This window comes from Elaeis guineensis, chromosome 12, assembly GCF_000442705.2.
Source record: "Elaeis guineensis isolate ETL-2024a chromosome 12, EG11, whole genome shotgun sequence".
Classification (NCBI taxonomy): Eukaryota; Viridiplantae; Streptophyta; class Magnoliopsida; order Arecales; family Arecaceae; genus Elaeis; species Elaeis guineensis.
In genome coordinates, this window is record NC_026004.2 from 2,204,308 (window position 1) to 2,216,408 (window position 12,101).

General features: G+C 34.4%; 1 protein-coding gene and 1 pseudogene across 3 annotated transcripts; both read right to left on the reverse strand.

Moving 5' to 3' along the window:
• Window positions 1-4,136: 4,136 nt before the first annotated feature.
• Window positions 4,137-11,770, reverse strand: LOC114912620 (heterogeneous nuclear ribonucleoprotein 1-like). 3 transcript variants are annotated; one of them, XM_073246888.1, is made up of 3 exons: window positions 11,331-11,770; window positions 4,402-4,565; window positions 4,137-4,336 (listed from the first exon to the last, which is right to left on the reverse strand). In XM_073246888.1, the coding sequence occupies exons 1-2, from the start codon at window positions 11,499-11,501 to the stop codon at window positions 4,509-4,511; spliced, it is 228 nt and encodes a 75-aa protein (XP_073102989.1). In that variant the 5' UTR covers window positions 11,502-11,770; the 3' UTR covers window positions 4,137-4,336; window positions 4,402-4,508. The 3 variants fall into 3 exon arrangements, with proteins under 3 accessions (XP_073102989.1, XP_073102988.1, XP_029123576.1); XM_073246887.1 differs by lacking the exon at window positions 4,402-4,565 and adding an exon at window positions 10,754-10,932 and having other exon boundaries at window positions 11,331-11,769; XM_029267743.2 differs by lacking the exons at window positions 4,137-4,336; window positions 4,402-4,565 and adding an exon at window positions 10,270-10,932 and having other exon boundaries at window positions 11,331-11,769.
• Window positions 5,821-8,559, reverse strand: LOC140852934 (uncharacterized; annotated as a pseudogene).
• Window positions 11,771-12,101: the final 331 nt, after the last annotated feature.

Consider the following 12,101-nt stretch of genomic DNA (forward strand, 5'->3'; position numbering starts at 1 on the left):
AGTAGAGAGGAGACCTTTTGTTTGGTTGGAATTTTAAGAGAAAGAATGAAAAAATTTTTTCTCATAGAAAGATACTTCCCACATTTCATAGGAAATAGAAATCGATAAGAGATGAAATTCTCACAAAATAAAAATTAATGATACTTTTTTCTTTCCAAAAAATATCCTTTAAGATCCATGATTAAAATTTTACAAAATATCAATGACTAATTAGGATGAAATAATATAATATAATATTATAACATAATACAATATTATCCTAATATTATATGAATATAATATAACATAATACAATATAATATTATAATATTTATTATATTTTAATATTTATACTAATATTATATTTAATATTATATCTATATCTATATTAATAATTTATTATATTAAAATATCAATATTATATTTATATAATATTTTATTATGATGTAATATTATATTATAATATATTAATATTATATTTATATTAAGATAAATATAATAGTATTATTTACATAAAGTTTAGGAGTAAAAAGATAAGCTTTTATATCTATTAAGTATATAATAAGATATTTTACATAATTTTTTTTAAAAAATGAACAAATTACTTTCCCATGATCAACTAAATATGCTAGAAAATTACTTCATAAAAAGTTATTTTCTAAAAAAAAAATATTTTTTTACATATATATATATATATATATATATATATAATATTCTTTCAATTTGTACGAATATTCTTTCAAAATTGATATCTATATGTATACCTTCATAAATATTTCTTTGTATATATACCCACATCATCTAACACCATTAAAAAATTAATGATTTAAAATTTAAATAACTAAAATATTCTGATAGGTAATGTGCAAAAAAAAATTTGTAAGAATATTTACGCAAATTTGAATGTTTACAAAGATATACATGTAAAAAATTTTAATTTAATTTTTATCTATTTCATCTAGATGGATTCGAACTCTCTTACTCTACAATTTAGTAACATATTACATAATATAACAACATAATAATGATATTATATAATATTTTATATATTAGAATACTATTATATTTTAGTTTTAGGCAAGAAGGGATGACTATATCCATCTTATAACAACATAATATACCTTATACATTTCACAAACATATTTTTAATAAAAATTTTTAAAATAAAATATAATAAAATTACAAATTTTTATTGTTACATAATGTCCAAACTCACAATTATATCCATTATATACATTCTGTGTAAATATACAAGCTATTCATCTAATATCAGATTTAAATAATTTTCTTAAAAATATATTATTATATATTAGAAGAAACGTAATATTATATAGATATACAAACTATCCATCTACAAAATCTAGCTATTTTGTAAATAAAATAATTTTGATCTTTGATAAAAAGATTTTTTTTATACAAGTCAATAAATTAAATTTATATATTATTTTAATGATGCATGTTAATTTTTTTATATTAAAATAAGAAAAAAATTAACCAACCAAAAGAAGTATATTATATACAAAAAATTTTAATTTAATTTTTTTTGCATGTATATCCTTCTAAACATTTAAATTTGTATGAATACTCTCATAAAATTACTATTTACATATATATATTCTTATAAATTTTACTTTTTGCACATCTATTCATAAAAATATTTTAATTATTTTAATTTTAAATCATTATTTTTTAATGATGTTAGATAATATAGGTATATATACAAAAAAATATTTTATAAAGATATACATATAGATATCAATTTTGAAAAAATATTTATATAAATTGAAATATTTAGTATAAAAAATTTTAAAAAAAATTTACAAATCAAAGGAATCTATAGTACAAGGTATCTTTTATTTCCCAATTGGGATAATCTAACATTCCCTTGTTTAAAAGGGAAAAATGCAGTGACTCCACGTCAATGCACATGGAGAAAATATTTGACCCGCTGGACGCGCGTTGGTTGTTTATAAGTTCTTAAAACATGTTGACGTTGAAATGTTTCATAACTCCGAACATCCAGGCTGGAATTATTTCTCACGTCTTGAATATTTGTTGATTTTTATATTTAATTGATAATTAGACTTCAAAGGGCCCCTTGAAGATTGTCACACAAGTGCATGCATGGATGCAAGTGTGCACACGTTCTATGTTTGTTCGGGTACTTGCCTCTCTATTTTAGAGAGACCATGCTATTATTACTGGGTTTCTTTAGTTTGTTTGGGTCCATCTCTCTTTTATAACTGACCATATTTTTTCTTTACCAAAAAAAAAAAAAGAAAAGACAGACCATATTTTTTAAAATAGACTGATACACCAAGATCAAAAGGTGCTAAGACCAAGAGCTCTGATGTATTATTTTGATATGTTTAGTAAAAATTTTGAAATAGCTTTTTAGTCTCCTAATTGAAAATTTTTTACGAAAAAAATCTAATTTAGAAGTTCTAGGCAAAAGCTCTATTTGAAATATATCAAAAAATTTCTTTTTAGAAAAAAAAGACCTAGAGTGCCAGCATCAATTTTTAAATAAATAAATAAAATTTATAATTTAATAATACTTTATAATACCAATTTCTGAAAGTACAATATATCAGCAAAATAAAATAAAATAATAATTTTATAAATTTATATATAATTTATGGTACTATAATTATATTATCATCATTCTTATTACAATAATAATAATCATCTTAGCTAATATGATATTATAATATTATAATAATAAATAATAGTATCATATTATTGTATTATTATAATATTATAGAATATTGTACTATTTTTGTAATAAATTTAAAAATAAAACTTATTGTAATAATTAAGTTAAATATCAAAATAAATATTTTATAAATTAAGAATACAATATGATAACAGTTTATGATAAAACAAGTAGCTAGGCAATAGAAAGCATTATACAATATCCTTTATATTATCATTTTCTAATATTAAAAGTGCTTTTCCAGTTTGATTATTAATTATATGTTAAAATTTCACAGTATTTCAACAATATAAGTATTAAACAGTAAACAGTTTTTTAATAAAAACTCCACTAACAAAAATCTATTATCCAAAAGTCTATAGCCAAGCTCTATTACGTGCTGCATTTCCAAACAAACCTATATAACAATGATTTTTGATGATACAGTATGATGTAATATAATATATCACAACAACTATCATTATTATAATCATATTATAATATATAATATTATTATACTAGAATACTATTATGATATAATACTATTATAAAAATAATAACATTTTACTATATTATAGTAATGTTATTATCATATAATAATATGATACAAATATTGTTGTATTTATAATAAAATTTATAAAAAATTATTATTCATTATATATTGAGATTAAATATCAAAATAAATAATTTATAAATTAAAAATATTTTATTGTACCAATTTTGATGGTATAAATCATTAGACAATAGAAAGTATTATATAATATATTTTATTATTATATCTTATTATCAAAAATATCTTCAAAAATATTAGGGATAAAAATGGTATGGATATTATTCATCTAAATTCATTTTTTATATCCGAATTAAATCAGATATGGACAAAAATTTAAGGATTCAACTAATATCCATTTTCGTATATATATCCATAAAAAAAAAATGAATATAAATATGGAATGACAACTATATGATCCATATTCGAATAACCGAATCTATATGTAACTCTATATAATTTTATATAATACTTATTATTTTTTAAAAAAAAATATCCAATTATATAAATATATTATTAACTTAATTTATCATATATTTAATAATATTTTTGATTCTATAATCATAAAATTAAATTATCTAAATTATATTCATAATTATATCCATACTTCTAATATCCAAATTATATTCATTTCTATTTAAAATAAATATGAATATAAATATTTACATCCAAATAATATGCATATCTATATTTATATTTATTAGATAAAATAAATATATATATATATATATATATAGATATGTTGAAATTCGATCCGTATTTGATCAGATTTCAATTCTAAAAAATATAATTATTTAATAATAAATAATTTTTTATTAAAAATTCTACTAGCAAAAGTCCCACAGACAAAAGTTCAACCGTTACAATAATGCCAAACGAGACCTTATTTCGGGATATAATTACCTGTCAATCTGAAATCAGTGAGTGCAAGCACCTTATTGCATAAGTGAGAATTCTTGACCGGCCAAAGTTCATCTACACAGACTTGCATGAAAATTCTTTCAAAGCCTTGGGTACTTAGCATCCCCCAACAGCTGCCCCAACTACGAGGAAGGTAACAGATTTGCTGAGCCACCAATAGTGCCATCAATTTACAATCATTTGCACGTGGCCTGCAGAAAAAGATCAAGTTTCTCCTCAGCTGGTAAAAGTTGGGCGAAAGAACTTTCACCACTACCTCTCCGTTAACCGTTCCACATCCTTCACAGTTCTAGTCAATGCCTCTCCCAAAAAGACACATTGGTGAGTGCAGATGACACCCTCACAATTTCTGCAAGAGAAAGATCAAACCAATGCCCATGGCAGGTCCTTCTCAGCAAAATGTAATGTTGGGAAGGAGCACTGCATGAACCATGAAAGCTTCTCCTAAACATTCCTCTACAAATTCATGCTTGATATTACGTTGCTAATAATATCATATTCAGTCAAAAGCATCAAAAATTTCCAAATGATACTTGTATCGGTGCAGTAACCCCTAGGATGTAAAGCATCTTTTTACCAATCCAACCAAGAAAAAGGTAAAAAAGAAAAAAAAAAACACACACACACACAACCATATATAATTGGCAAATCCTTGTATCTAGCATGTAACTGTGGTGGCCATTTCAGAACCAAAACTGGAAAGGATGGCATCAAAAAAATGATGAGGCATCAAGGCTTTCAACCATAATAGACTTGTTTGTCAGACAAGTTTCAAATCACTACAACTCAGTTTATCTGATTCTACTGGATATTTAAAAAGATTAATTCAATCTCAGGATAAAAGCAAAGGAATTGTAATCCAAAATGAGGTATTATAGATGAGATTTATTAGTTCACTCACACCATTAGTCATCATACGCAATCTCTTCACTACTCACATGATTCAAGGTGAACATGCAAAATCCAGCTAGCATTGTGTAGGAAGAAAATAAAGTTTGTGAGATAAAGAACCAATGATTGCGGTTATCCTGGCCCCGAGTAAACACCAGAATCTATTGAAAGCTTCAGTGATTGGTGAAGAGTGAGAGCACTATGAGAGAGCTGCATCACCCATAAAGAAGGTAAAATACCAAAGGGAAAAAAAAAATTATGCCATTGACAAATATCACAATTACTACTATGATTGGCATTTTCCCTACCGAACATTTTATTCGAACCTTTATAAATAGTCTCTCTATTACCGTTGATGTCCCAACTGTCTCACAAGAAAGCCACAAATGCCGGTGCAACAAAGTTTACATCTCTATTACCACTGCCAGCAATTAGGGAAGCTACAGAGGAATCATGTGCCTTGCCAAAATAGAAAATCCACAAGCAGTAGTAACAATCAAAAAACATTCAGAGAACCACTCATTCATCAATAGTAATGCCAGTACCAGAATTGTACTTAGCTATAGCATCCACCAACATAACAAAAGGTCCAGTCTAAACTACTCTAGCATTTAAATAGAGGCAAAATGGAAGAAGGAACTTTAGCTTATATAGTAGAGAAAGAAGCAAACAAAACTTGAACAGCTAAATTTTAAAGGAAACAGTGAGATAAAGCATCTATTACCACACAGAACATCTAGTCTACTGATTATATACTGGGCAAAGTAGAGAACTGCAGCCGAAATACCGGGATTCAAGCATTCCAACATGGCTGCTTATCTGCTTTCTTTGCAAGCACTGGTCCTCGCAACAGGCAAGAAACAAACTTTAACAAGGAATCTGTTACAAATGAACAAAGAAACCATTAAACTTGAATACCCAGTTGGAACTGAAATCCTTCCTCCTAATGACTGCTGCTGGGCCTGCCTTCCCTGAGCACCACCAAAGACAGCAGACATACCAGGAGGTCCACTCAATTGCGAAGCTCCATAAGACCATCCCCGCAAACGGTCAGATCTCCAAGCATTTGGATAACCTGAGATCCCATCAGAATCACCAATAGCCACCACCCATATAACCAGAACCCACCCCTTGTTCTCCTGTACCTCTGCTTGGGTTGTTGGTTGGATCACTACCACCATCTCCCCTAACAGCCCCATAGCCACCCTGGCTACCACAACGTCCTTCTGCCCCACCATACCCCCAATAATCATGCCCTTGATTCCCATATCTTGTGGTCCCACTAGGTGACTGACAAGTTGGTGCAGTAATGGCTCCACAACCTGCAGGAGCATTCCATGTGGAAGCAGCTCCATAAGCTGCATTTCCATCATAACCAGCAGAGCCATAACCAGTTGGAGCTTGATTGTTCCAGAGGTTCCTCGGACCATCTGGAGGGCCACTTACATAACCAGCTAGAGGAGCATTTGGATTTCCATAGCCACCACCAGCAGGTCCCCTAAACCCAGCCACAGCACTTCCATAGACCCCAAGGCCAAAACCACCATAGCCAACACCATCGTTTGTTGCTCCATACCCATTGCTTGGTGCACCATATCCTGACAAACCATATGTAGGATACCCACCCCCCTGCTGCTTGTGGTTGCATGTACCTATAAGCTTCCATTCTACCAGACGAGCATTTGGGGTTTCCATAGCCACCACCAGCAGGTCCCCTAAACCCAGCCACAGCACTTTCCATAGGCCCCAAGCCCGTAATCACCATAGCCAACACCATTTTTTGTTGCTCCATACCCATTGCTCGGTGCACCATAGCCTGACAAACCATATGAAAGATAAACACCCCCTGATGCTTGTGGTTGCGTGTACCTATAAGCTTTTCCATTCTACCATCACAAGAACTACCGTTCGCACCAGAACTACCATAGGCTTGATAGCTTCTGCCACCCATTGACCGAGCACCACCACTACAGGGGTTTGCATCTTTTGGGAGGGCATGCTTAACCTCCACAAGTTTGCCGTTCAGCTTGTGGAAGGTCTTGTGCAGCACTTCATCAACAGCATCCTATGAAATCTGTTGCGGTCAATCCCCTGTCGTCTGTCGCCGGTGAAGAGTATCTGCAAGATAAAGTCATCACAGACCGAAGTTATGTCCGACGGAGACCCTCCGATTCTTAAGTCAGAGAGGAGGTTGGTGAACAGCAAATAAGAATGTTGAGAGTGGCAGAGTCTTAGCTCAGAATTGCCTTACCCATGCTACTCATTTACCTCCCCTTTTATAGATGATTCTGATGTAACCGTCGAGCATGTAGTCCTGCTTTTTATGGTGCTAAATTATCAGGCCATAATCATGGAGTTAGTAGCCTGTTTATTCCCATTAATAGCCGTGACACGTAGTCGATAATCGTTCATAACGGTTAGGGTATGTTGAGCAGATAGACCGACTATATATTAGTAATACTGATAAGTCGGTAGAAAATCCGAACAAGCATCGGCTGGTAACTCTGATATGCCAATGAACTTCGATCGGGAGTTAACTAAATTGTTAGTTGATGATTGATAGCGGCCGACTATCGATCGATCAGTCGATTGTGAGTCGGCGTAATGTGTTCATGCGATCGATGTAGAGTCGGAGTCGGGGGTCGGTTGATTTGTCCCAACAAAATGCAAAGCTGCAAGAGCGATGGGTGATTTGGTCACACATCACAACTACATCAGTTACTGTCTATAATTCTGAAAGTACTGACAAAATGCTTCTTTTGTTAGAGTGGGAGGCAACCCTCCAACAAATATCTTATGGGTCCTAATGTTTGCACCAGACCCTCCACTTGTTCTCCCAGCGCTGGAGTTTCCAGATCTGGCAGAGGCTTGCTGTTCTTTGCTTAAGATAGCCCTTCTAGCTTCCACCCGATTAATCAAATAAAGAATTGCAGTGCTAGAAGAAGAGATTGTTTATCTAGATCAGACTCATGCAAAACATTACTGATATCTCTAAATGAAAACACTAAGGTTGCGTTTGGTGCATTGCTGGATGTGATGATCTGGATTATCTGGTAATTTGGATTACCTACAATCTAAATAGATTGCCAGTAATGTTGATTAGTGTGTTTGGTACACACAAGTAATGTTGCAGTAAAATTACTGAGAATTTTGATTGATATGTTTGGTATGACAATCAGATTACTGGTAACATAATATCGAATTCTCAAAATACTCTTAAATCAAATTTATTAAATCAAATAATTAAATAATAATCAAATAATAAATCAAATTTATTAAATCAAATAATAAATTTATTAAATCAACTAATAAATCAAATAATAAACCAGATAGTCATATAATTCCCCATATAATAATCAAATATTTTAAAATAATATTACTAACCACATAACAATAATATTTTATTATTACTCAAATAATATTTTTTTATTATTAATAAAATAAAAATATTTTATTATTTATCTTTATCTTTTTTCTTTTTTTTTTTTGTTTTTTTCCCTCGTTTCTCCCTTCCCTTCCTCCCACCCCGATTGATCCCCATGCCTGTTCCACCCCGCCCCGCTCCGACCAATCCTTAGCTGTCGATGCCGCACCCATCTCCCTCTAGCACGCCACCAGCAGCCCCACCTCAATACCGTCCTCTGCCACGGCCATCCGCACTCATTCCACCCCTTTACCGTGCCCATTCCACCCCTCTGCCGCCCTCTGCCACAGCCGTCCGCACCGCAACCGATGGCGGGTGCACCCGCCGTCCACCCCCGACTCCGCGAGACCACCACCCCCCTCCCCTCTGGCCGTTCACGCCCATTCCGCCCCTCTAACGCGGTTGTCCGCGCCGCACCCACCATCGTCCGCCCCCAGCTCCGCGAGACCACCACCACCCCCCTCCCCTCCCCCCTGGCTGTTCGTGCTCGTTCCGCCCCTCTGCCGCCGCCGTTCGCACCGCACCCATTGCCGTCTGCTCCGTACCTACCGTCCGCCTCCAGATCCATGAGACCACCACCCCCCTCCCCTCCCCCTTGAGCCCCGACAGCCATCCACACGATAGCGAGTGGTTCAGCAGCAAGGGGGACGAGGAGAACGACGAGCGGAAGGATGAGGAGGGGTTTAGGTTGCATTTGTTTGATGAGGACGATTTCGTCCAAACTTTTCATTATCAGATTATCGAATATTTGAGAAACTGGATAGCCACCCCTTCGCTTGGTAATCTAGATTATCTTGTGAGAGGTAATCTGGATTACTAATCCAAAAAGCATACCAAATATGGTAATTTGATGGGATCCCTTTAAATTGCCAGCAATCTGGATAGATTGCTAGCTACCAAACGCAACCTAAAATTTATCATATGGATGATTCTTCCACTAACGGGGTGTTTGGTTGGGAGAAATTGGGACCTAGAATGAGAATGCAAATAGATGACTCTCATTCCAACCGTTTGGTTAGGAAAATTCCATTTCGATTCTGATTGTATGGCAAAATCAGAATTGCCCAATCCTCCTAAAATCTAATCCCGACTCTCTCTTAAGAATTCAAATCTCTATTTCAATTCCAATTCCGATTTTGATTTCAATCATGGACCAAATGCTTCAAAGGATATGGACATTCCAATTCCCATACCAATCCATTTCGATTCCGATTTCGGTCACAAACTAAACACCCCATAAATGTTTTGACAACATGACTGTCTAAATCATGATAAAAAGAGACAAAAAAATGTATGGGCAAAATGTCGCATGACATGTACAAGAAAACAAGCAAGCCATGAACCACTAAACAAGCCATCAGGAACTTAACAAAGCATGCTTAATAGGTGACACAAAAAAAAAAAAAAAAAAGCATATAAACAAAGAAAACAAAATGTTCAGCACTTCATACTAATTTTCCTAATTCAAAGCAAAAATGCAGATCATATTAAATTCCACCGGTGGATGGAACAAGCCCTGGCTGTATGCAATATACTAGTGTAAAGAAAGTCATATATCTCAAAATGACTCAATCAAGATGTTATAGAAAAAAATGACTCAATCAAGATATCATAGAAAACAGTTCAGCAGGTTAAAGAACATTGAAACGTAAACAAGGCATGCCCATAAAAATAATAATAATAATAATAAACGCACAAACTGCAGCAGATCTGACATTGGTATTTGCAACTATTGTTATACAAAGAATTCTGGAAAAATGCAATAATAAATGCCCCAGCTCACTGAAAACAGGTGATAGACGACCAAAATCAAGAACAGCCATGTAGACTGTTCTCTCCACATATTTGAATTGTAATAACAAATTGCAAGTTTACCATATTCTCATCCCTTTTAACTACATTGCAAACAAATGGCAGCAGAACATCAAATACAAGTATTTGCAATGCCATGCAACTACTAAAAAGTAATAAAAACGATAATAGGATTCGACAAGAGCATAATCAATTGCAACCTATGCCATTTAAAACAAATGAAATAACTCTCAGCAGAAAACCGATCTGCTTTCCACACATCTCTCAATATACGATGAACACAAAGGTCCAAACTCATCAATCTAAAATCACAAAACCCAGCACCAGAAACCCTAGGTTTTTCTTTCTTTTTCTGCTTTAAAGAACTTCTGTGACACAAAAATCCAAGAAACTCCATTCCTCAAACGTCAAGAACCCACGACCTCACATAAGAATCTAACAGAATACCACAGTATCCCTTGCAGTTCATAGAAATACTCACAAGATTCAAACGACTAGCAAGAACTCGAAACCCTGAAACGGGGAATCCCATCCAAATCCCAAGAAAAGATTCCGAGATGCTATTATTCCAGACAAATGTGCATATCTCTCTCTGTGCGTCTTTATATATTCTTTATATATAGAAATATATAAAGAAAGCGGAAGTATCCCACAAAAGACCTGCAGATTAAAACCCCAAAAAAAGAAACCCTAAGATTTAAAAAGACAACAATGACGCTATACAGCAACACCAATAATTCAAATATCAATCGAAACAAAGAAAACGCCACGAATTCCCTACCGATCTATAAAAGACTAGCATATTCAAGAAATTAGTGAAGAAACTCACCCAAAACAATGGAAGAAAATAACAAACTAACAAGCGCATCAAGAAGAAAACCTAAAAGAAAAAGAAAGAAGAAGAACCCCATGATCAAGAAAGGAACTCCAAGAGCAACAAAAACAAGAAAAGGGATCGACAAAATAAATTAGCGAAGGAAGAGAAAGAGAGAGGGAAACCGATAGGATCGGAGAGAAAAAGAAAGACGAAAAGGGATCGATTCGATCGAGGAACTAACGGTGCGGCCGTCGATGCTGTGCTTGTCCTGGAGGACGCGATCGAGGAGGGAGGGGTTGGCGAAGACGACGAAGCCGAATCCCCGGGGGCGACCCGTCACCTTGTCCCTCATGATCACCGTCTGCAGGACCTCGCCGTACTTGCCGAAATACTCCTTGAGCCGCTTCTCCATCGTGTCCCAAGATATCCCCCGACGAACGGCCTCCCCTCCTCCGATTCCACTCTCTTCTCGCCTCTCCCTGCTGCTGCCCCCAACTCCCACCCACCAAAACCCTCCGATCTCCTTCTCCTCCTAAACTCCTCTAGTCCTCTCACTCTCTCTCTCTCTATCTCTCTAAACCTAAAGAAAGAAAGAGAGAAAAGCACTAGGTAGGAAGAGGACCCCTTCCCCAGTGGACAAAATAACTCTCTGCGGAGACGGGCGGAACGGAAGGGAGGAGGAAGAGAGTTCTATTACCATTTAAAGGGCGGGAAGGGATGGATCGGACGGTTGGTTGGGATGGAAAACGAGATCGACTTGGGGAGATGGACGGTGGAGATTGGTTTGAAGGTGGAGAATGAATGGACCGAGAGGTTTTGCCGTTTGGGGTTGCCGCCTTTTTCTTTTCCTTTTCCTTTTCCTCCCCTTTTTCTGACGTCGAGCGACCGGTTTTGGAATCCGGTCGCGCCCATAGAAATTTCTGTGCGGGTAATACTCTATGAAATTGAAGTGGGCTGGGCTCAGGGCCCACTTTTCAAGTACTGTAGATTTCCAAGAGTAAGGGTTGTGCAT